At 32.2% G+C, this 26,550-nt stretch overlaps 1 protein-coding gene and 1 long non-coding RNA gene across 9 annotated transcripts; one reads left to right on the forward strand and one right to left on the reverse strand.

Annotated features, from left to right (window-relative positions):
• Positions 1–540: 540 nt before the first annotated feature.
• On the reverse strand, positions 541–8,777 carry LOC132315970 (uncharacterized). Of its 8 annotated transcripts, none has more exons than XR_009483890.1 (5): positions 8,188–8,771; positions 7,880–7,934; positions 2,931–7,182; positions 2,487–2,536; positions 541–1,152 (listed from the first exon to the last, which is right to left on the reverse strand). XR_009483890.1 is itself a non-coding variant. In XM_059814448.1 (3 exons), the coding sequence occupies exons 1-3, from the start codon at positions 8,242–8,244 to the stop codon at positions 6,814–6,816; spliced, it is 339 nt and encodes a 112-aa protein (XP_059670431.1). In that variant the 5' UTR covers positions 8,245–8,570; the 3' UTR covers positions 6,716–6,813. The 8 variants fall into 8 exon arrangements, 1 of the variants encoding a protein (XP_059670431.1); XR_009483889.1 differs by having other exon boundaries at positions 2,931–7,179; positions 8,188–8,770; XR_009483892.1 differs by lacking the exon at positions 7,880–7,934 and having other exon boundaries at positions 2,931–7,179; positions 8,188–8,777.
• A 10,646-nt stretch (positions 8,778–19,423) lies between these two features.
• LOC132315996 (uncharacterized) lies at positions 19,424–22,663 on the forward strand. The gene is made up of 3 exons (XR_009483895.1): positions 19,424–19,655; positions 20,427–20,518; positions 22,131–22,663. It is a non-coding gene; the product is annotated as an uncharacterized LOC132315996 (long non-coding RNA).
• Positions 22,664–26,550: the final 3,887 nt, after the last annotated feature.

Consider the following 26,550-nt stretch of genomic DNA (forward strand, 5'->3'; position numbering starts at 1 on the left):
GAAAAATCTTTTGTGACGAGATTATAATCCCTCAAAGTTTCACATGCTTGAACTACCTAAATTAGAATGTAGCTATGACATACTCACTAAGTTAGGACTATCAAACTCCTCAATAACTATGGTAATAGCACATGAAGTCAAGAACCAAGAATCCATCAAAGGGAGACCCTAAGTTATGGACTAACAAACTTCTCATACAACATACCAATAAAAACCATTTCACAATCTCATTTCCATTCTCACTATGAAAATGCAAGCCATACAATCATAAAAAAATATAATCTAAGACAAGATAATAGATTCAATATAATCATTTATAGAAATTAAGATATATTACAACATGTGTAGTGTTCTAGATCATAAAACTACCATATACATACTTCATTTCCCAAATTAAACAAAACTAAAGCATGCTTACAAAGAAGAGTTTCATCACCTCCCTAGAAAGGGAGTTAGTTACCCACAGAAGCAAGGGAGGAGGAGGTTGAGAGGATCAGCCCCTCCATTTTCGCACCTAGAAGCAAGCTCCAACCCAAGCTCTCAAGAACACAATATTTCTCTCTAAAAAACCTTACAAAGTTGGATATGTCTTTACAACCATTCAAGCCCTTTTTATGAGCTAAAAATCCTACCAAAATCAATTAATCTAGTGGCTAGAAATCCCTAGAAGAGTGCAGCGCCATTCATTTAGTTAAGGAGACAACATTGAGCAAAACAATGGAGTTGGCGACCTACTATCTGTAGCTTGGCGGGCACCCGCGAGGTGTCAAGGGGGCTTCCACACGCTGGCAAAGGGCATCCTTGGCTCTCCTGATGGCAAATGGCAGGCGCCCCGCCAAATTTAAAACTTACTGGAATGCAATTCTTTCTTCCTTTGGAATTTAAATTCAATGATCACAAAATGGCGGGCACTCGTAGGAATTGTGCATGAGGCTGGCGGGCGCCCGCAATGCTCCTAGGCTCAAAAACACTCTCTTAAAATTGACCTTTGGCTCGGCCTGATGACGCTACTTCCTTCTTAGCACGATGTAGAGAATGCCATGAGTTCAATGGCACGAATTAGCTTTGCAAACTGTAGATCCCCGGCCCGATATGCTTCGATCTTCAAGAACTCATCAAAACATCATTCTTATTCCTTTTTGGGAAACAAACCTGAAAATAAACAAAGACATGCAAATGAAGATAACCTATACAATAGAACCAACTAATGGACTTAACTAATGCAAATAAAAACATTTGAATATGTAATATTCGGCGCTTATCACTTTTGCATGAACCACGTGAAGAGTAGTCAATTCTCTGCCAGCCTTCTGCATAAACCACGTGAAGAAGCAGAAAATATGCCAAGAAAGATGCTTGGCATGTGTAAAAAGCAACATTGTCCTTCCGTAGACCGTTATAGTGTATATGTATATCCCTTTACAATAATCCGTATTTTTATTTATTTATTTATTTTTTAATTAATATTTTATTTCGTTTGAGATTTGAATGCTTGACCTCCTCGGAGAAAGGTTCTAATACCACCCCTTTACCACTCCGTATTTGATTTGAATTCAACTTACTCTGTACTTAATATGGATGATCATGCATGACCCGACATGAAAGGTACTCTGGATGACAATTAATATAGCACAACCGCATTAATATATGTAAGTTAGACATAAACACATAAACGCGTTCTCATTTTTTTAATTTTATTTTTGCTTTTGGTGTTTTTTACACCCGAAATTATTGCCAAAACTTCTATTGCAAATTTGCAGCATGTAAGTACAGTTGAGGAAATATTGTTTAGCTGAAAAAACGCGCAAATGTTTTTATTTTATTTTTTATTTATGGTAAATTAAATGAACGATAAAGTTTTAAAACATGTTTTTTTGAAATAATTGTAAAGTCTGGAATCATTTCTGCGTTATATAAAACGATACGGTAGTTGGAGGTAACGGAAACCTATCCACACGGCATGAATATTCTGATAATAACCCCGGAAAATCCAACGCGATGAGAACACGTGGCAAATGGCTGATGAATGGACGCTCGTTACAAGTCTATATTGACAAGTTTGACCAGGAAGATTGCCTAACGGCTTCCTTTTTAAAAGGATATCGTCACTGGACGTGTACTTGCTTTGACCACTATAGAAAAAGATCAGAATGGCGTCAAACAAACGCAACTTAATAGTATGCTATTTTTTATGTTATTTTTTTTATTTTGAAATAAGTGATTTAGAAACGATGACATCATCCATATTTGGGATGCACAGTAAAAAAACATGTTTGAATGCATCCTAAGAAAATATTAGGATGCCCCTGTTACAGAAATGTCTTTACATGTGTAGAAATTTACATAATAGTACGAGAGGTTATGTGATTTTTCTCCTATAATATTTTGTCACACAGAATCAACGCACAAACAATTCTATTAACATAAATTCAACAAGACATTTTATGAGCAATAAATTTTAATTAAACAAATAAATTATTATATACCTTTACCGATACTCATTCCAATTATTCTCCTCACAAGAAATAAACCTAATCTGCATTAAAAGAAACTTTGTCACATAAAAATTTCAGAGCTCACAAGTAAATAATCATAAATAACATAAGACACTTCAAATATAAAACTTATCAAGGAATACAAATAAGAGATCAACCAACAAAAAAATGTTTAAGAACCCACAAATGACTATAAAGAGAGCAAATGCTTATAGTAATATGGAGTTGTAATTATGTAATAAAATCATTCGAAATAAAAATAAATAAAAATTATTGAAAATAGAATTAGAGAAAAGATAATTATCGGCTCTACTAGATGAAAAGCAGAGAGAGTAAATGAATGCTTGAACAAGTGAACCATGAGGGTATGGAGAGAGATCGAGAATTTTAGAGAGAGAAAATATGGTAGCGGTGGGTTCTGTAAATGGGCCTGACCTCCAAATTTTAGAGAGAGAAATTTAATGCAAGAGAGGACTCGCGATATGTATTGAGATGGAGGCTGCTGTGTCCTCACACTTCATGTCTGGTGGGTATGATAATGGTCTTTATTGATTCCATACTGTACGTTACCTACACCTATATTTTTATTTATCTTTCCATTGATTACATATGAAGAGTAATCAATTCTGTGCCAGCCTTCTGGCATGAACCACGTGAAGAGTAGTTGATTCTTTGCTAGCCTTCTGTAAAAGCGACGTGAGGAAGCAGATAATTTGCCAAGATGCTTGGCATGCGTGCGTAAAAAGCAAAATTGTCCTTCCGTGCACCGTTTTTAGTGTATATCTATATCCCTATATAATACTCCGTATTTTTATTTTTTTAGGATAAAATGCAAAAAACCTTTCTAAATTATTGGTCAATAAGCAACAAATCCCCTAAATTACAAAAATTTCAAAAATCCCCCTTCAACTATATTTTTGTTGCAGATCACCCCAGTCGCCAGGCTTCCGGTCAAAACTTACCGGCAAAGGACCATGTGGCTGTCACGTGACAAACAATGTATAATATAATGACTAAAATGCCCTTATGTGCATGAAAAGCCTCTAATGTCCCTTATTGTGATGATATTTACTCAAACAGTATTTGTTATAGCCAAACACTCCCTTAGGCTATTCTGTATATACACGCATATATATATATATACACATCTTCACTGTTCACTTCTTCACAGTACATCTTCACAGTTCGTCTTCTTCACAGCACAACCCTACACCAACACATCCTCCGATCTCACCAAATTGGATGATATGTTTGTGGGTAATTCAATAATTAATCATATTTAAATCACAAATTGCAATCATTTTATTTTTCTTATTTCTTATTTATATGAATTGGTTGAAAAGATTTTCACAATTCAAAACCCATGATTTCTTTATATCAGGAGAGAGTTATGAGGTAATTGATTAATATAGCCTAACTTCAAGAGTCCATTGACCAAACAAATTTTCGATAAAAAAATTTGGCTGCCTTTTTTACCAGCCGTCGCCCACCGCTACGCCAGTCATGCCACAGCGAACCGCCATCAGTTCCGTCTACACGACCTTCAGCCCGTCCTCGCTACCATCAGTTCCCAGCCCGTCTCTCGTCGCCCACCGCTGCGCCTGTCACGCCGTCGCCCACCGCTGTGCCAGTCACGCCAGCGAGCTAACCGCCGCAGTTCTTCCACGGCAGATTCAATCCATTATCCATGACCGATTCAATCTAGCCGAGCTCGCCGCTGTCGCCATCACAAGCAAACCCAATTACAAATTTTAACCCCAATCATAAGCAAACCCAATTGTTTTGTGGACCTCTGAATCATATTCTTCTGGGTTGCCGACGTTGTACGCCTCCGTGCTTCCGACGATGATTTTTGGGCTCCTCTTATCGCCTTGGCCGTGGTGGCTCCAGCGACGACGATTCCAATACTCACGCCGCCGCGAGCCGCCATCAGTCTTCTCTCTCATCTCTTCTCTCTCTAGCTTGCTGTGGTTTGGCCCGTGTGGGTTGTGCTTGCTGAAGTGCAAAAGTGTCGTCACCCAAAAAAAAAAATTTGGTGAGGCTCAAGTTAAAACGCTTCTAAAGGGTAAACTGGTCAGAATTTTTTTTCGGCGTGGGCAGCTACCGTGGTGGGGTAAAATCCAACAAATTCATAGTTTAAGAGAATTTTTTATAATACGGGAGTTAGTTACAATTTGTCAACAAATTCATAGTTTAAGAGAATTTTTTATAATTCGAAAGTTAGTTGCAATTCGCCAACAGGAAGTTTTTTACACTTTCTCCTATTTTTTATTTTTTAATTGATACTTATTTCTTTTGATATTTGAATGCTTCACCTCCTGGGAGAAAGGGAGAAAGATTTTAATACTATTAAGTCGCTGACCCATTTGCAACTCCGTATTTGATTTGAATTCAACTTATTCCGTAATTAATATAAATGATCATGCATGACCCCACATGAAAGGTACTTTGGATGACAATTAATAGAAGCATATTTGCATTAATATAAGTAAGTTAGACATAAACACGAGAACGCCTTCTTATTTTTTTAATTTTATTTTTTGCTTTCGGTGTTTTTTACATCCGAAATTATTGTCAAAACTTCTATTACAAATTTGCAGTATGTAAATACAGTTGAGAAAATATTAAGTGTGTTTAGTAATGTTTTTGTTTTTTATTTTTAGAGACTTAAAAAAGTAAAAACATGACTTTGTGTTCCTTGAGTAAAAATAAAAAACAAAAATAATATTTATTAATACTTGTTATTACTAAAAATTTAAAAACATAAAAAAAATAATTATATTTAGTAATAGAATATATTTGTTACAAAATATACATAACACTTCTCTTTCTCCTTTTTCAAACTCCGATTCGTATTTTTCATTAAAAAATTTCTGATCAATAAAAGAACAAGATTCATTTTTCCTTGATTCGGGTCAAAGATGCAATGAAACTGTCGTGTCAATTTTTAAAATCCACTAATGCATTTTCAATAACTAAAATGAAAACAATTAGTAGTGCACTAAATAGGTAATAATTTATTTAGTAATTCATTTATCAACCTTTTATTGACTCCTTTTGTATTTAAAATATTATAAAAAAATATTTAGAAGTTTCAAAAAAAAAAAAAAAACAAAAACACACACCAACCAACTTTGGACTTTAAAGTTAGTGGATAACGTCTCTAATGAACTCATTCGGCAACTTTAATTTGATATTAATTTGATTTCACTAATTGTTAAATATATGTAACTTTAGACATAAACACATGAGCTTCTCATTTTTTTTTTTTTACTTTTTGCTTTATGTGTTTTTTTTTTTTTTCAACTTTTTTACACCCGAAATTATTGCCAAAACTTCTATTGCAAATTTGCAGCATGTATTCAATTGAGAAAATATTGTAAAAAAACTAGAGATGGCAAAATTCCCATGTCCAGCGGATCCCCGCCCTATTTATAGGCGGGGCTACTCTTTCCCGTCCCGTTTATAGTGCATTTTTACAAAATCACCCTTATATGCTATAAAATATTACTAAATTACATAACTATATATATAATATATTCACTTCTAAAAATGAATCCCTGCAGCATAGCCGGGGCTACTCTTCCTCGTAGCATAGAAAAAAAAACATAATCGTTATGTATTAAACATCTTATCATGCTTTAAATTGTTATAATTATATTAAAACTTTATTAAATTATTAAATTAAAAAATATTATGACTCTGTTAATTTTGTTAAAGATGAATTAAAATTTAAAAAAGTTATGCAGAGGCAAGGTCGGAGGCTAATGTGGCGTGGAAGGGACGAGAGAGGGGGTTAAAAATTAAACAAGTACGGGGCGGGGATGGAGGTAAAAAATTTGACCGAGGAATGGGGATGGGAAATGATAAATTTAAAACATATTTTTGAAATAATTGTAAAGTATTGAATCATTTCAACGTTATATAAAAAGAAACGGTAGTTGGAGCTAACGGAAACCTCCCCCACACGGCATGAATATTCTGATAACAACCCCGGAAGATCCAAGGCGATGAGAACACGTGGCAACTGGCTAATGAATGGACGGTCGTTACAAGTCTATATTGACTTGGAAGTTTGACCAGGAAGATTGCCCAACGGCTTCCTTCTTAAAAGGATATGAAAGTTATTTACATATTCCTTAGAACCCCACAAAATAATCTACTTCGCAAGTGACCAAAGTTTAACAGGTAGCAGAAATTTCTAATTTTGGATTATACAATTGAGAAGAATAAAAAATATAATTGATAATGATTATTGAGGAACAAAGCCACTAGTTAATTTTAAAATACTAGAAATATGATTTTATGACAATGCGCACTAATACTTTAGAGGCTGTATGAGTATCACATTTGGGTTTTGGTAAACCTTAATCGGATTTACAACTTTCTCCAATCCATGGGTCATCCGTCTAAACAGTAATGCTATATTTCCACCACTATAACACAAGAAGATTCTCACACTTTCCTCATCACTCTGCAACAATCCAATCAACCAGGATTTTAGTCCAAGAATTATACTCATAAGCCATTAAATTCACAAACAACCTCTCAGAATACTCACAAATGAAAACTTTAGGAAGATGAAAATTTTCATTCTTGAATGCTGAAGCCTTCTAGGATTGTGGTTTGGTAACACAAACTTGATTATCTTACGTCTTATAATGTCCAAAAGATGGACAGAACTCTGCTGGAAGATATCAATCAAATCAGTGGAGGAGATTGCACGTTTTGTTGAACCAGAAATAACCACATTTGCAAACGAAATTACTTGGCTGTAGATATCATGATCCCAACCATATCTTGCTTGGAATATTTCTCTTGGAACAACCCATGGGATTTGATTCTCTAGCAAAATTAGATCTCTAATACACTTTCATACTGTTAAGAGGCAGCTTAACATGTCATATTTGATATATATATATATATATATATATATATATATATATATATATATCAACATGTCAATTCAACCAAATCAGTGGAGGAGATTGCACGTTTTGTTGAACCAGAAATAACCATATTTGCAAACGAAATTACTTGGCTGTAGATATCATGATCCCAACCATATCTTGCTTGGAATATTTCTCTTGGAACAACCCATGGGATTTGATTCTCTAGCAAAATTAGATCTCTAATACACTTTCATACTGTTAAGAGGCAGCTTAACATGTCATATTTGATATATATATATATATATATATATATATATATATCAACATGTCATATTCAACCAAATCAGTGGAGGAGATTGCACGTTTTGTTGAAAGGTTTGATTATAATATTTTGTCACACAGAATCAACACCCAAACAATTCTATTAACATAAATTCAACAAGACATTTTGTGAGCAACAAATTCTAATTATACAAAAAAATTATTATATACCTTTACCGATACTGCTCATTCCAATTATTTTCCTCTCACAAGAAATTACCCTAATCTACATTAAAAGAAACTTTGTCACATAAAAATTTCAGAGCTCACAAGTAAATAATCATAAATAACAAAAGACACTTCAAATATAAAACTTATCAAGGAATACAAATAAGAGATTAACCAACAAAAAAATGTTTAAGAACCCACAAATAACTATAAAGAGAGCAAATGCTTATAGTAATATGGAGTTGTAATTATGTAATAAAATCATTCGAAATAAAAATTACTGAAAATAGGATTAGAGAAAAGATAATTACCGGCTCTACTAGATGAAACGCAGAGAGAGCAAATGAATGCTTGAACAAGTGAACCATGAGGGTACGGAGAGAGATCGAGAATTTTAGAGAGAAAATATAGTAGTGGTGGATTCTGTAAATGGGCTTGACCTCCAAATTTTAGAAAGAGACAGATAATGCAAGAGAGGAGTCTCGATATATATTGAGACCGGAGGGTGTTGTGTCTTCACACTTCATGTTTGGTGGGTATGATAATGTGGTCTTTATTGATTCCATACTGTATGTTACCTACACCAACATTTTTATTTATCTTTCCATTGATTGCATATGAAGAGTAATCAATTCTCTGCCAGCCTTCTGCATGAACCACGTGAAGTGTAGTCAATTCTCTGCCAGTCTTCTGCAAGACCCACGTGAAGAAGCAGAAAATATGCCAAGAAAATGCTTGGCATACGTAAAAAGCAACATTGCCCTTCCGTGGACCGTTTTAGTGTATATCTATATCCCTATAATATTTCGTATTTTTATTTTACTTTTTTTTTTAAAGGTTAACTTCACTTAGGCTTCCTGAAGGATGTCCTAATTTCAAGGAGATCTCCCACTTTTACAAAAATTTAGTCAGAACTTCTAATTTTTCTAACACACATCAGTCACTCCCCTCAGGCAACGGTTAAAGCTAGTCAAAGTTACTATTTGCCGATATCAGCAAAAAATGAGCTTTTAATGCCCAGATTGCCCCTAAACGGTTCTGTTTAACTACAAAAATTAACGATTATGTTATGTTTGGCTTTAAGTTATAAAGTAACTTAAATGTCCAGATTGCCCATGAAGTCCATGTTAATGCCCAGATTGCCCCTCAACTCTCCAACAATCATATTTGGCTTCTATAAATAGGAGATAGCTGAGCACAATGTTTGGCACTTCCTCTCTTCCTCTCTTATATTCTCCTATTTATAGTGATGTCTCAATCAAGCGTAAATAGTCGTGAAGGTAGAGGCAAAGGTGGCAGAGGCTATATACAATATATGAACAAAATATGTCGCTGTGGGGATTTTGCTACAGTGAAGGTTACATAGAATGACAAAAATCACAACAAAGGAATGTTGTATTATACTTGTGAAAATCAAACATGTAGTTTTTGGAATGGTCTAACCCTATAGATAGTTCTATTGCTGCTGTTGTTATTAGTGTTGGTGCTGCTAAGGAGTATTCACCTGCAAATCAACTTCTGCTTGAGGTTATTGTTGAATTGAGGTTGTAGAGACAAGCTATGAATTCAAAGTTACAAGTTGTTGAAACAGCTATTTTGTATTTGAAGATAGTTGTATTTGCTTGCTTCTGGTTAACTGTTTTTGTTATTTATTTCAAATAAAATTATGCAATAAATATTGACCTATATTGAGTACATTTACCATAAAAAGCATCATTAATTTATTACCACTGCACATGCATTACAACCACAAAGCAAACATCACTATTACTGAGATCTTAAAACCATTAGAACATTCTGAATTGGTTAACCAATGTCAACCACAACTTAAAAGTTTCAAGTTTCAAACAAAGCAGGTCAATTTTTGATACAGAAATCCTTAAACCATTAAAACATTGGAATCAAAAACCAGCTCACTGTTGTGTAGTGAATAAAACCCAAATGAGTCCCCACCTGCTAGCAGTCTGTGTTTCTTTCCTTGGTATTCCTTTTGCTACCCTCTCTGTAATTGAATGTCATGATTAGAATAGTAATGCAACAATAAATTAATATGTATAAGGATAAATATTAGGTAATTTATTGCTTACCCATGGTGGAGGATTAACACCAATACCACTCTAACTTAGCTGTCTTCCACCTCTGCTGCCACTCTGGTTTGGCTGTCTTCCAACTCTGCTACCACTCTGAATTGGTTGTGAACAACTTCTCATATTCATATTTGGCTGAGAAGCACTACCCATGCCACTCACAGTTGGTTGACAAGCACCACACATGCCACTTATAGTTGGTTGAGAAGTACCACCTATGCCAGTCACAGTTGGTTGAGAAGCACCACCCATGCCACTCACATTTGGTTGAGAAGCTCCTCTTACACATACGTTTCTTCCACCTCTTGCACTTCCATTTCTTCCACCTTTCCTAGCAGTTTGGGACTGGAAAAAATTTAAACAAAAAAAATTAGTTAAGTACAGTATTGGGTAATCATAGAATTGAAAATTTGTTATAGTGAACATAAATAAGGACTTATACTTGTTGTGTAACACCAGAAGTTCCTGCTCCTTCTGATCATTGCGTTTGAGAACTTATGTTTCCCTAAATTAACAATTAGAAGGTATAAAAATCAGTAATAAAAGAAAATTTTGAAAACATAGCAAGTTTAAAATTGGCTGAAACACTCACTGTTGCTGTTTGAGCTCTTCCTCTTGCACTTGCAACCCTCCCTCTTACTACTGCAGCTCTTTCTCTTACTATTTGAGCTCTCTGGCAAGTCCTCCTATTATGACCAGTTTGTAGGCAGTACTTGCATATTACAACTGTTGACCTCTTAGGTATTGCACTTGCAGGGACAGGTTCACCTTGTTCCCTTCTTCAATTTTTTCTTGGTCTACCAAGTAATCTTCTTGGTTTAGGAGGGTACAAGTCAATTGATGGAGTTTTTGGCCACAACTTCTCATCCATTAAAGGATGAATCATCCCACTGTGGGCAAGTAGGTATGTGTCCTTGGTGTAAAAAGGATCACAAAAATGCTCAGGATCCTACCTATTCCATGAAATAGCATCAGCTGCATGCCTACAAGGTATCTTTGATATCTGCCATGCTCTACATGAGCAAGTCCTCAAATTTAAATTAACCACACTTACTCCAACTACTTCATGAACTTCAAATTCCTTCCTCCCAGCAGGACAAACTCTATACCCTCTTGATTTTTGAATGGATTTGTTTAATTTTTTCAAGGCATTTGGTGTCAAATTTCCCTTCCAAGCTAAAGCTTTTTAATACCTTTTCCGGATTCTCACCATTAATTTTATCTTAATCCACTCAAGTATATTCAAGATTGGCTTACACCTATAATGACCAACCCAATTGTTAAAGGATTTAGTCAAATTGTTTGTGATATGGTCACTCTTTAATGTCTCACCATACCCCACCCTAAACCATATTTCTAAAGGCCTGTCCATTAGCCAATCATGAGCTTCTATAGAAATCCCATTCATGTGATTCATTACATTATTAAATTCAAGTTCATTGCATGATCTTGCAGCTCTCCAGAAAAAAAAATTCAACAACAACCTAGGATTATCCTTCCTAAAACTGTTAAACAAGTGCCTATAACAAATCATATGGCTTGCCTCAGGAAATAAGTTAGAAATTGCAACCTCAATACCCTGAAATGCAAAATAAAATAAATTAAAAGTAATTATGAACAATTTAATAACGAACTATGTAATAATGAACAGTTAAAGAATAAAATTATACCTTTTGCATATCAGACATAATTGTCCAATGTCTGGCATGTGCATCTGCACCAAGAATATCCTTCAAATTATCTAAGAAAAAAGTTCATGTCTCATTCCTTTCACTTTCTACCACAGCATAGGCAATAGGGAATAGACCATCATGTACTTCAACGACGTCCCCATCACCATCATTTTCTTTAGCTTTTTCAGACATTGCTGGAGCAAATACTACAACGGAAACGTGAAGAAAAAAAAAAATTTAGAGAGAGTTTCTAGAAATAAAATTATGAAAATATTTACACCAGAATATATAAGAAAAATTAAATTGAGAGAAAAAATAATAATAGAAGGAAAACAAAAGAAAATAACTAAAAGATTTTATGAAAAAAAAAAAAACACAAATTAGGGTAAAATATATATCAACAAAAAAATTTAAAAGAAAAATTTGTATATGTGAATCAATGCATGTGTATGCACTGATCTACACTTCCATATCAATTTCAATGTTAAATCTCACACCATGAAAAAAAAAAACAAAAAAAACAAAAAAAACCTTCCAATTTCGATTATGCCAATATGAAGAGGAGAGAAGTGAGATCGGATGAGAGAGAAAGGAAGAACACTAATATGAAGAGAAAAGAAGTGAGATCGGTTGAGAGAGAAAGGAAGAACACTAACCTGAGAGGAGTAATATTTTACGATCGCCGATCGATGGGTTCCTTATTTTTCTTATTTTGCAGCTCTACTGCATGGGAGTCGTGTTTGGGGAAATTTGCTTTGCGGTAAGGGTAGTGCTGTGTGAGTAGGAGAACATATATTATAGGGTTAGGGTTTAGATAGAGATTAAATAAAGAATGGGTTTAGGAATAAGAAGTGGGCTTGGAGATGGGTTTGGGCAGACTCTTTTATATATATATATATATATATATAAATTTGGATCGGATTATTATCTGATCGGATCGGCAAAATTCATATCCGATTTGTTAAGCAAATGGGTTATCGGATTCGAATTACAAACGGGTTATCGAATTTTTTGTTCAATCCATATCCGCCTGATCGGATCGGCTTCAGATCAAAATCTGATCCATTGACAGGTCTAGTTCAAACGGCAGCTTCCTCCTAAGTTCCAAGGAGGAGTATCCAATTTATATTATTTTTTTATATTTATATATATATAAAGTGAAGAAAAAAAACATGTTATATAATGTCCATATAAAATTTTAATATTTAAAAATATATTTAAATTGTTCTTAATATCTGTTCATGGTCAATTTTAACAAAAAAAAATATATATAAAAATTTCTTAATATCCTTAAATAATTAAATTAGTATTTTTATTTTTATTTTGCTACATTTTAGTTATTTCAGTTTTCAAATTGACAATATTTTTATTTGTTCAATTTGAAAAAAAATGTAGAATATGTACACATTTTGTACATAGCAGAAGTTTTTTTTACGCTTACCGTATATATTAAATGTACTAATTTTATAGTATCATGTTTGATGCTATCATCAATTACCAATAATATCATGTCTCCTATTATTGTCAATTAAATTTGTAAGTAAAAAGACAGCTATTATTTGTCCGATTGGTATATCTGTCCTTCAGAAATGAGACAATCAACTCCAACTCCGAAGCACCCCAAACCGGTTGTGTCAATGCCATTGTCCGTGGTAAAAATAAATAAAAATTGTCATTGTCCTTGCTTCATTTGCAAGTTTTGCAATAATATACAATGCATATGGTATTTAAAGACGGAAATGCCCTTCTACATGTGGTGGATATGAAGGTTGAAAAGGACTAACCTTCCATCCTCTCACTGAGTGGACCACTCATTATCCAGAACTTGCCACCCAAGAATGGACATTTTATTGCACAAATCTGGGAGTTAGACTTGCTCCATCTTCACTACCAATTAACAATATTATCTTAATTTTAAGGATAAAATGCGTCAAGGTTTTATTTTTTATTTTTTATTCTGTTACAAGCATTGGTAGCATTGATGAACTAATAAGTAGGATGTAAATTTGGTACTTCGTCGGGTTTGATGTATCTTTTGATATGTGATTTTTTTTAAGTTCAATTTTAGACTCGTATCGGTTAGTTTATACTGAATTTGTCCGAATTCATTATACCGAAACCGTAACCGATATTACAAACTCTTAGATGATCCTTATTATATATATAATCCTTTTTTCTTTTTTTCTTTCTTTTTGTTTATAACAACGAATGGTGTCATTCACAACTTTAAACTCATAGTTGGTTTGCAAATTCGTCATACAGAAATAATTACACCACCCACTAAGTCTAGTCTCATTTTTACCGAGTCTCAAATTAAACCGAAGACCTAATAAAAAAACTATTGCAAAAAAAAAAGAAAAAAAAAAACTTAAATTAAATTAAATAAAAATCAATAAATCTAGTTAGTTGAATTGGTTGAACAAGTTAACGTTGCTTTGACAATGTTATTACAACTTTTTAGCTACAAAGGATAAGGTCCCTAAATTAGCTGGAGTAATTATTAGTTGCTAACAGTAGACAAGTGTGAACCAATTGTCTCTTATTATAATGTTTTTGAAAAACACTAGTTAGTAAGGACAATTTATAATTTATAAGGTCAATTGTGGGATGATTGTAAGGTTGAATTTGTACGAGAATTTGGATCACCTAATTTTTAGCTAATTATCTTGACCCTTGACCGTTGGGTTGATGATCAATAAGAACTTTCCACACAGACTAGGAGTGATAAGTCAGCAAAACATTATTTAATATAAGGATTATCTGTAACGTTATCGCATTATCAAATATTAATGGACTACATCATTCTATTGGATGATGGTAACAAATCGCGCTTCAAAAAAATATTCTCATTGAAGTACACCGGCGTAAGAAAGAAAATATTATGTCAAGAGAGTGCTTTTCCTTGATTTATTCTTTCGCAAATGAAAAGATTGGGTGTTTCAATTTAGTAGAGATGTAATATATAAATTAATGTGTAATGAAATTATTAAAAATAATTTTAAAAAGTGGAATATATATAATAAGTTAGATTGTAATAGAAAAAAATGAAAAAGACAAATTTTCATAAATGGCCTTCTCTAAGATGTCAAATCATATATGGTGTGAGAGCCTGTCACAAATTTTTTATGTTGGGTTTCTCGTTTTGCAAATGAAATAGCTCATGTTGTTGTTAAAGGTTTATTGAAATATGTTATTTTCATTCCATTGAAGAAAATAATACAACGAATTAGGTAGATTTCAAAAATCAAAATAATTGTTACGATAGGCTACACAATACATATACACATATATATTAATTTCCATTTTTCATATATATACTTACAAAATTACATTACCGCCCTTATTAGAATTATTAAAAAATTACACTATCATCCTCCCTCACACAATTTTTTTGTTCAGTGTAATACCCCGATATTTTAAATGATTTATTAATTAGGATTAATTACTTTTATTTTATTTTATTTTAAATTATTTGTTTGATTTAATTGGAATTAATTATTTTTATTTTTAAATAATTTGTTTTATTTAATTGAGTGTTATGATTAATTGTCTTATTTTTATTAAATTATGTTTTGTGACTATATTTGATGAATTGGTGTGTTGGTTTGTTTTATGAGAATGTTACGATTGTGTTGTTTGTAATATTTGACTATGTGTAACTTTTATGCTAGTGTGAATTAATTGTAATTATTAGATTTGATTAGATTATTTTATTTATTTAAGTTAATGGGTTTGGGCTTAAGAGGAGTGAAACCAATGGATATGGTCTTGGGCTTTGATGAAGCCTTGTTGGGTTAATTAATAAAGGCCCATGATTAAGTGATTATTTTAATAATAATTTTTTGTATAATTATAAGTATATATTTAATAAGTGTTATGGAAGGACATATATATATATATATATATATATATATATATATATATATATATATATATATATATGATTTAATTAACTAATGGGTTAATTATGGAAGGTGTATATATATATATATATATATATATATATATATATATGTTTAGAGATATATATTATTTAAATATTATTATTTTATTTGAGAATCCTAGTTAGAATAGGATTTGGATTTTGATGTGTATAAATATACACATAAGATTTTAGGGTTAAAAGTTTTACACGTTAGAAAAATAAAAGAAAGAGAGAGAGAGAGAGAGAGAGAGAAGGCCGACAAAGAGGAGGTCGAATCTGAGAAGGAGGACGTTGGGATTGGAAGAGACAATTAAAGCTTGAAGCGTCGGTTTTGTTTCGAAACCTTCAGGCGAGTTTTCTCAATTTTTCCTCTTAGAATCCATAAGGATTTCACCTTAAGTATCAAGGCTTTATTTAAATTGTTAATTTAAATCATGGTTAGAACGGAGTTAATAAAAAATATTAAGTTAATTTTATTTGATTAAATCATAATTAAATTAGAGAATTAAAAGTATAATTTATTATTATTTTTATTTCTGGAATTGTAGGATTTTAATTATATATATAGGTTGTATATATTTAAAGTCAACTGTTATGTTTGATCTATGACCCAAGAGGATTATTTAGGATTTATAGAATTTTTAAGAATTTTCTGTAATTTTCTGAAATTTTCTAGAGTTGTTTTATATTTTTCTTAAATTATTTAGAATTATTTATATTTATTCTGGGCAAAAAAAAAATTATATATTGTTTTATACATATATGAGTTCCTGTAGAAATCGGTGCCTCTAATAAGGGAGGTGATTCAGTGCGACGCATCACATGGCGCTACGGTGCGCACTAATCAGGACCATAGGTTGGTCCTGATGATTAAAGAATGATCCAGTGTAGACGGGTACATAGGATTATGATACACATTGGATCCAGGCCGTTGAGTGGAGTGGATTAATGGAGAACAATCCAGTGCATTGCGTCACATGAAGGACTGGTGCGCTTGTGCATCTGGTCTGTTAACTTGGGCTGGTCAACAGAATAGTGATTCGGTGCCTCGCGGCTCACAAAAATGGAAAGAAGCAGCCAACCAAAAGAAGCCACGTCACCGGAAGGAAGAACAACCACGTGGCAGCGCGTAAGAGCGCATGAAGGCACGTGATTGGGCTTGCCAGTATAGGGAAGCGCGTGGCAGCGTGTGGTGGTGCGTGGCAGCGTGTGGTGGTGCGTGGGAGCGCGTGTAGAGGTGTTTGAGGTCCTATGAAGTTGCTGTGGAGTCCATTGATGTTCCAGAATTGATTTGAAGTTTGATAATGTTGAAATCAACCAGTAGAGGAGGTATTTTATGTGTTTGAGGGCTGTGGGATGCTACTACAATATTTAGTTACATTTAGTTGGCATAAATATAATTAATTAAATATTTTGCCATGGAAGGAGTATGGTTATAGATGTGTATATATATGGTTGATTTAATTTATGATTTGTATAGAATGAGGTATATATATACATATATATATATATATATGTATATATGATTTTTTTAAATAATCAAAGATTATTAAGGAATGAGTTATACACATATATACATATTAAATAATATATGTGTATAGGTATATATATCAATTAAGATGATTATCATTTGTATTCTTATTTGATATATTTGGAGAGGCTGGTTAGTAAATTTGTGATATGTTTATAATGTGCAGAAGATGTTTATGTATTAATTAACTTATTATTAAGTTTAAAGTTAATACATAGTTGAGTTGTAGGCATGAATGAGTTGTCATAGATGTAAGTATATTGCCTAAGTATTTGTATGAATAAAATACATACATAGGAAGTTTGGATGAGTTGCTAGTTTAAAAGTATAAAATATATACTTGTGGAGGCATGGTTGAATTGACAATGTATAAATAAATATACTTATGGAGGCATGGTTGAATTGCCAAAGTATAAATATATATAGTTAAGGAGGCACGGTTGAGTTGTCAATATATAAATAAATATATTTATAATGGCATAGTTGATTTGCCAAAGTATAAGTTAATGGCTATGGGTATTAGATGTTTAAATTGCATCTATGGTTATTGTATGTATAAGTTGGATTAGGATTAGATATTCTTAAATTAGAATAATCTAGTAGTTACATGTCAGAGTATTATTTTATATATATTAATAAAATAATATTGGTAGAGACATGGATGATTTGTCAAAGCCTAGGTATTGGCTGTATGGTTTAAATAAATAAATTTATTATTGGCTTTTGGATTAAATATAATTTTTCTTGATATATATTATATTATTTAAATGATTAAATAATTATTTAAAATGGAGTTAAGGTTAATGGGGTGTCTCTTTAAAAGAGAAGGAGTTTTGAATTGGTTTAGGTATGATTATATTTTAATCATGGTTTAATGGTTTTAAAAATTAATGAAACTATTAATGGATGTGAATGTTATATTGTATATAATTATTTATATATACGCGTATCATTATTTATTAAACTTAAAACTTTATTAGGTTTGGTTTTGATCAGAGATGATCTATTTATTGGTTTTCAGAGGTCTGGTAGAGAGAACTTGCTCGTAGGGTTTAACCCATGATTTATTTTTTTCAGGCTATTAGAAGTTCCAGTCTCGAGGTTAAGGATCCGCAACTGGAAGACTGTCATTCATCTATTCATCTTATATACTTTTAAGTAGTATTAGATTATTGGATAATATTTTAAGGGGTCCTTGAGTTACGGGATTCCCGAGTTGTAATTATTGGAGAATTATTAATTAAAATTTATTTATTAGTTTTCTTCAGTGGTTTATTTATTCTTTATTATTTATCTTTTGTATTCTGTGTTTGTTTGAAATACTTTAATTGTTTTGATATCCCCTAGTTTTGTGCGCGGACTTGATCAACCCGTGTTCCGAAATCAGGGGGTATCACAGTTGGTATCAGAGCACTCCAGGTTCAAGTGTCCCTAGGGTGTCTTTCGTTGTGTGACTTCCGCGTTGTGTACTCTTTTACTTAGAGCTTATGTTTAGGACTCATTGTATTATATATTCGGTCCGTTAGTGCGTCCTAAAGTTAAATCTATAGTCTTTGTAATGACCCGGTCATTTTTCTTCCTTTTCTTTTTCTCAGATTTTAACGGATATTTTTTTTTCCGTTGTCTTTTTCTTTTTGGGTTCGATTTTTCATCACTTGATGTCGTCTCGAGTGCTCTGGAATGATTTCCGAGACTCTTTTCCTTGGATTGACAACTTCCTTTGGGGATTGTGTCATTTCCATATTTTATTTTTCCGAACACTATTCACATTTGTCTTTTTCTCGTTTATCCTTTTTCCTTGCACAACCTCACTTTTTGTGCACGAATTTGATTCCGGTTTTGCATGCATTCATGATATTTGATTTCTATTATAGTGGTATTTTTAATTTTCTAGAAAAGCATATTGATTACTTGCTTCTTTTATAAAGGGGCATTAATACATACTTTAGTGTAATTATTCTTATCTTGTGGGGTTTTAGTGTAATTAAATAAAGTAATTATTTTTCATCTTGGGGACCATTTTGCAATTAAATTTGGAAGATACTTTCAAAAAGAACGTTTTTGAAATTTTTGAAAAGTGTGACAAGTGTCACACCCTCATTGGTCCACTTGTTGACATTTGTGTGGAAACACTTTAATGCATTGGATGATGACATTTGGAGGGTGAGGATTCACCCACTTGTTGGCCTAGGATTGGTGCACTTGTTGGCTTGGAAGGAGCCATGGATTGGTGACAAGTGTAGGACTCACCTTTAGTCTTGCATTAGTGTGTGTGTGAGAGGTAGTACAAGAGCACCTAGTGAGTGGAGAAGCCCACCAATTTAGCTTTGGGTTTACACATTTTAATTCATTCATCACTTTCCTCTCAAGAACCCTAGAAGCCACCATTGGAGAAAAGCTTGACTAGTAGCTTTGACTTCATTTTTGGTGCCCTTTCACTCACCTTAGAACTTTGAACTTGGAATATTTTAGGCTCCTCCTACTCTCCTCTCCAAAACCCTTGAAGGATCTAGCCTAACTCCTAGTTTTGCTTTGGTATCTAGAGTTTCAATTCTCTAGTGAGGTATTGATCTATTATTTTGAAGTATTTTTATGTCATTATTGAGTGTTTTACATGCATGGAAGAGAAGGACTTGTATTTTGCCCTTAAACTGCTTTAATTTGAAATTAATCTTGTCAAATTAAATATAGAATATGAAAATATACTTAATTAGCTTTCATTTAGTTTTGGTTTCATATAATTTGGATTTAAAATGAATTAGTTATGAATTTTTGAACTTGTAAGCTAGTTGCTGGAAATTTGAAGTTTTTCCTTTTCGGTCCAAAAATGAATTTTTATATGGAGTTTTGATGCTTCAATAGCCTTGAAATTTTTACTAGAACTTCCTCCATGGGTTTTACACTACTCAGAATTTTTTCACGATTTTAGAGCATTTCTAAATTTTTTTAAAAATCCGAAACTATCTGCTGTCCATGTTTTTATTGCAGCTGGAAAACATATTTTTAGATGATTTATTTCACTAACCTTTTGACATTGGATCATGGGTTAAATTTTCAGTTTTATACTCTTATATGTTTACTTCCAAAATAAATTAGGTTTGCCCAATTTGGATGTCAAATGAATTTTTCATGAATTTTCAAAGTTGGAAGCTACAGGCTGAAAATGTGTTTTCTGGGCAGAATTTGTTTCAAAGTTGTGGGTCAAAACTGTTTCAATTGGGAAAATATTTTGTTAAACTAAATTGATATTATCAAATTAAAGTGTTTAAGCTTTCATTGGGCTTTGGATTCATTCAATTTGGTTTAGAATTGAATTTTTTATGAATTTTACAAGTTGAAGGTAGCAAGCTGAAAAATTTGTTTTGCGGACCGAAAATTTGGGGCGATTTCATTTCGGTGGTAATTGGGATTTTCATTCCAATTGAGGTAGGGAATGTTTTAGGATTATTTGTGTGTTGTATTGTGTGTTTGCCATGATTATACAACATATATGTATGCCTTGTATCAAATGTAGAAAGTTAGTAATTTTTATTTCTTCGTATAAGATTTAAAATTTATGATGATGTATAACTTTGATTTCAATTGTAACATACTAGGAAATTATGCTTAGATATGTTGGTTAACATATATTAAATTTGGATCATTTGATTAAGAATTACAACTTTTATTTAATATTTATCTTTAGTGAAAGTTTAATTCACATGGTTGTATCAAGTATTAAATCAAGTTGTAATGTGGTATTTAAATAGGTCTTGGCATGTTCTCTAACATAGATTAAATTGAGGGCATTTGGAATTGTTTAAATCTAAAAGAAATTAATTAATTAGCTTGATTAATTTTGTTTTAAGTGTTTTAATCACTTAACTTGTCATTTGATGTTATATATATGATGACCATGACATGTCTTTCAATATATATTAAATTGAGATTATTTGGATTAACTTGGAATTTAGAGAATTTAACTATTTATGTTTAATTAAATTTTACTTTATTACTCCATGGATTTAATTGTATTTTGGAAATTATTTCTATATTTAAATCATGGATTTGGATTTGATGTATGTTCACTTGATTACTTTTGAGCATTAGATAATATAGTTGTTACTTTTATATTCATGAGAATATGTTTTTCCTTATTGAATATATTGTTGCTATGTGTAAGGAATTGCACACTTTGTATTTGACATCTTACATGCCATAGTAGTTGTGAATTTTGAGCATGTATTGTATAAGTTTCCAAAATTTGGATTGTGCTTGGTAAATAGTTGATATCTTGTATATACATGTTGATATATATACGTTGTTGCACAATTTGTTGATTTTGGAAACTTGGGGATGTCGTTATTTGGCTACGGTTAGGACTTGGTTCTAGTACGGGGGATTGTCCCTCTATATAGTCTAGTGCGCACATAGGGAGGTTACCCATGGGCTAGTAACCCTAAAGTAACTATGTTGTCGGTTTGATCCGGCGTGACGTCCGAGTATCCACTTTGTTTGATTTCGTATTTCATTTCAAGTTGATAACTAGATGATATCGTAACTTGTTGTTCCTTATTTGATTTCCTATTTTGAGCTTAAGATGTAGCTTTGTGAAAGCATGCTTCATGCGTTGTATTGGAAGTTCTATTGTTAGTTAAATTGCATCAATATCATAATTTGTGTTTTGATGTTCAAATGTAGTTTAGGAATGACCTTATAGATTCATTTTGAACATAGACGTTAGGTGGCATGACCCACACTTGTTGTTTTCGTATTTTGGATTTCAAATTGAAGACTTCGAGAATCTATATCTTGTTGCCTTGTATAACATGTTTCCATGTTGTTTGAATTGCATGAACAATGTGATTATGATAGAAATGATCTAAGTAGCTTAGGATGCTCCATAGGTCTCATCTTGACATAGACGTTAGGTGGCATGAGCCCCTTTAAAATGTTTCACCATAAGGTGATAAAATTGTAAAATGTTAGGTCGATACATGCTCATCTCCTACGAGTAGCTTTATATTACTCATCCCTACGATACTGGGGCATATTTCAGGTACAGGACTCAGAATTTGAAGATTCCATTGCTCCTTGAATGGCTTACAGTTTCTAAGTTTCTATTTTATGCAAGTGTTAGCATAAGATGCCTCTTTGTAGCCCTATTTGTTTAAACTTGTATTTGTTGATTCGTATATGTAAAGTGTACGTAAGTGCACTCTTTTCAATGTATTTAACATGTATGAGATGAGGCCAGAGGCCAATGACATGTATCTCGTTTTCTATGCACTTTTGTTTTCAAAGTTTATTATGAAAATATTGGAAAATGTTAAGTCATTGCTTCATAACTTTCGCATCGGGTGTTGGAATTTCATATCTTTTCTGCCCAGACTCAGAATCAGACGATTCTTGAGTCTAATTTTGTTTTTTTTTTTGTTGTCCTTCCAATGGTGTGCACGGTGACACCCTTTTCAATGAGAAATGACCATTTTGCCCTTAGTTCATCTCTTTTCGGGTTAGGTATTCTTGCTTCATTTGTTTGGCTCATTTGAGTTCCGTGTTTTCATGGAGAGTCATTTTGGGGCCTTAGGGATGACGTACATCTCTTGAGGTCATTTGGCTTCTTTCGCTTCCGCATTTCGGGTTCGTTATCGAGTCAATTTCTGGTTCATCACTAACGCACCGGGTTGAGAAATCTGGGTCGTTACAGTCTTATTAGCAAATGGTAGGACATCGATTTGGAAGGTATTGGAGGAGGTAAAAGTGTAAGTGCCATGATCGTATGCTAAATCAGTATGTAGGGAGACAATATCTATTGTGGAAATTGATTGAATAACATAGACTACGAATGTCGATAGTTTATGTTCCTATAATAAACACAGGTGCGAGATAGAGTAGATAACTGAATTGTGAGAAGTATTACTTTCTACACCCAGTATTATTCAGGGAGGATGAACGAAGTTGTAGATATTCTCAAACGTCAACAAGATATAAAATGGTTAGTTTGTTGATAAGTTATCTGGTTTACGTATAGTGGGAACGCTGATACACTAGTGATTACTCACAAGGAAATTATGGGTCAACTTGGAAATAGAGAGTTAACTTCCGAAGGAATTGTTTTTACTCAGTAGAATCCGATAGGGTATGGTTTATAAGGAATGACTAATAGGTCTTCGTGATAATTTTAAGGAAACTAGGGTTGACTGAGGAACTTAATTCTCAGTTCTTGATTATTTAGGAAGGCAAGAGAAAATCACGGAGTTAATGTAGCCACTTCATATACTAAAGTGGATATGAGAGGGTACTTTCATGGAATTAAGGATGGGATTACCGACATTGCGATGAGATTTTTATTTCCATATGGGTCATAAATGATAGTTTGATTAAGATTAGTTGAGAGCATAAAATAAAGCTTTCGGAGTTACCTAATGGTATGGCTTTGCTTAAGGATTTGTCTGGACGATCTTTTAAGATTTTTTCATTCGTGCATCGTTGTTTAAAAGGAGTTGAATATCGTAAACTCATATATTAGAGTTTGAAAATGGGAAGCGGGTTATTACCTAAAACATTTTTTATGTGGAGGGTATAATGTGGTTTAGCAATAAAGATGAGGTTATTACCTCATTATGTGGGTTATTCATATTTTGTTTGATTAGGCAATGGTCTGTTGCTAGCGATGCTATATATTTTGCGTCATGTGTGTAAAAGGGTTTCATTTGTTTTGCTGCAACAAAATACAGCAATGGGGATATTTTCCTAACGCATATAAGTTGGTGAGATTAGGTTGCAAATGAATGTAACAAGTATGGATTAGCTTAGCATCATCTTAATAAATTACGAGATATGTCTGTTAATTATCAATAGGTATAGATGGATTAATATCACACGAATAAAGGAAGAATGAAAATTTGGATTAAATAACCAGAGTTTCATGTCATGGATTCGTGAATTCTGAGGACGGAATTCCTTTTGTTAAGGGGGAAAAATGTAATACCCCGATATTTTAATGATTTATTAATTAAGATTAATTACTTTTATTTTATTTTAAAAGGTTTGTTTGATTTAATTGGAATTAATTGTTTTTATTTTTAAATAATTTATTTTATTTAATTGAGTGTTATGATTAATTGTCTAATTTTTATTAAATTATGTTTTGTGACTATATTTGATGAATTGGTGTGTTGGTTTGCTTTATGAGAATATCATGATTGTGTTGTTTGTAATATTTGACTATGTGTAATTTTTATGCTAGTGTGAATTAATTGTAATGATTAGATTTAATTGGATTATTTTATTTATTTAAGTTAATGGGTTTGGGCTTAAGAGAAGTGGAACCAATAGATATGGTCTTGGGCTTGGATGAAGCCTTGTTGGGTTAATTAATAAAGGCCCATGATTAAGTGATTATTTTAATAATCAATTTTTGTATAATTATAAGTATATATTTAATAAGTGTTATGGAAGGACATATATATATATATTTATTTATTTATTGATATATATAGGTATATATGATTTAATTAACTAATTGGTTAATTATGGAAGGTATATATATGTAATATAATACATATTTAGAGATATATATTATTTAAATATTATTATTTTATTTGAGAATCCCAGTTGGAATTGGATTTTGATGTGTTTAAATATACACATAAGACTTTAGGGTTAAGAGTTTTGCACGTTAGAAAAATAAGAGAGAGAGAGAGAATGAGAAGGCAGACAAAGAGGAGGCCGAATCTGAGAAGGAGGACGTTGGGATTGGAAGAAACGATTAAAGCTTGAAGCGTCGGTTTCGTTTCGAAACCTTCAAGCGAGTTTTCTCTATTTTTCCTCTTATAATCCATAACGATTTCACCTTGAGTATCAAAGTTTTAATTAGATTGTTAATTTAAATTATGGTTAGAATGGAGTTAATAAAAAATATTAAGTTAATTTTATTTGATTAAATCATAATTAAATTAGAGAATTAAAAGCATGATTTATTATTATTTTTATTTATGGAATTGTAGGATTTTATATTTAAAATCAATTGTTATCTTTGATCTATGACCCAAGAGGATTATTTAGGGTTTATAGAATTTTTAAGAATTTTTAAGAATTTTCTAGAGTTGTTTTATATTTTTCTGAAATTATTAAGAATTATTTATATTTATTCTAGGCAAAAAAAAAATTTTATATTGTTTTATACATATATATGAGTTCCGGTAGAAATCGGCGCCAATGAAGGCCTAGGGGGCACGTGTCCCCTGAGTTGGTCAGCAACCTATAATATATGTGGTAGAAAATTTCCATATATATGAAAAAATTTATATAATGCCCCCCTCAAATTTGTAGTTCCTAAAATTATATTATTATTTTTTCTTTATTTTTTCTTTTACTCTTCACATTCCTTAAATTTCCTTAGTAGAAAAAGTCAAATTTTTCTTCCTCAATTGAAACTTTTTAACTATTTCCTATTAAAATTCTATCATTTTTCTTTCCTTTTATATTTTAATAATTTTCTTCTTTTTTGTTTTTTGAATTTTATAGTTGTTATATATATATATATATATACTCCGTATTGTTTTTTCTTTTTTTTTGTTCGGCAATATGTCCCTTCTCACTTGAAATCCTAGTTCTGTCACTGGTGCATCACACGACGCCACGGTTCGCACTAATCAGGACCTTGGACCATTTTGGGGCTAAGCTTTTCTTGCAAATCTTACTAGTACAGCTAATGTTTGACATTGCAATGGTACTGTACTATTTTTTATGCATGTCTCCTTCGGTTGAAGACTTTTTCCCATCTTTTATTTGAAAAATCCTTTTTAAATCACTGTACTAAAGACATGCATGTCGGTATGAACTATGTGAGTTTAATTAACAGTTACTTGTTTAATCACTACAATTACCTTTTTGACCACGAAAGAATAAAATTTTAAAATAGTAGGTGTTACTATATCAAACACGTGATTTAGTGGTAAGAGTTCCATTGGATAAAACTGTCGTGTTTTCTTAGTTCTCTAATATAATGGTATATTCCTTTACCTTTAAAAAAAAAAAATAAGGGAGAAATTCAAGTATCAACATAAACAAAGTGTATATGAGTACCAAAGATATAAAAAAACACAATATTTTGTTATAACAAAAACAAAATCAACAAGGTCAAATATGAGAGTAACGACTGAGTTAATAACAATATGCCAGTAATTGAGAGTGACATTGGAGCTAGACTTTCTAGTCTAAGGAAATAGCCAACATGCGCCCACCTCTAATTTTCCCATTGCTATCATCTTTGTGCAGGCTTCCCCCAATTAAGCTAATCATTTGTTAATTAAATTCTTATAGAATTTTTTGTATTCTGCGGTGGCTTAATTTTTATTTCTTAAGAGAAATGAATGACAAAATCATTTCAAAAAAATAGTACTGTTAAATTGTGCGTTCTTTAAAAAGAAACAAAGCAATAATAATCTTTGAGTTGGACATGTAAAAGAAAA

Source organism: Cornus florida, unplaced genomic scaffold, assembly GCF_030987335.1.
Source record: "Cornus florida cultivar Cherokee Brave unplaced genomic scaffold, ASM3098733v1 CherokeeBrave_3.0.0_Hap2_Chr01, whole genome shotgun sequence".
NCBI lineage: Eukaryota > Viridiplantae > Streptophyta > Magnoliopsida > Cornales > Cornaceae > Cornus > Cornus florida.

Bases quoted from the DNA above. Each gene is read 5' to 3' on its own strand.
- LOC132315970 (XM_059814448.1), bottom strand. From the start codon at position 8,244: ATGGTTCACTTGTTCAAGCATTCATTTGCTCTCTCTGCGTTTCATCTA. The intron at 7,183-8,187 runs GTAATTATCTTT...GATATCTTCCAG, and splicing joins CGTTTCATCTAGTAGAGCCG to CAGAGTTCTGTCCATCTTTT. The intron at 6,970-7,056 runs GTGAGTATTCTG...GGATTGTTGCAG, and splicing joins TCTTCCTAAAGTTTTCATTT to AGTGATGAGGAAAGTGTGAG.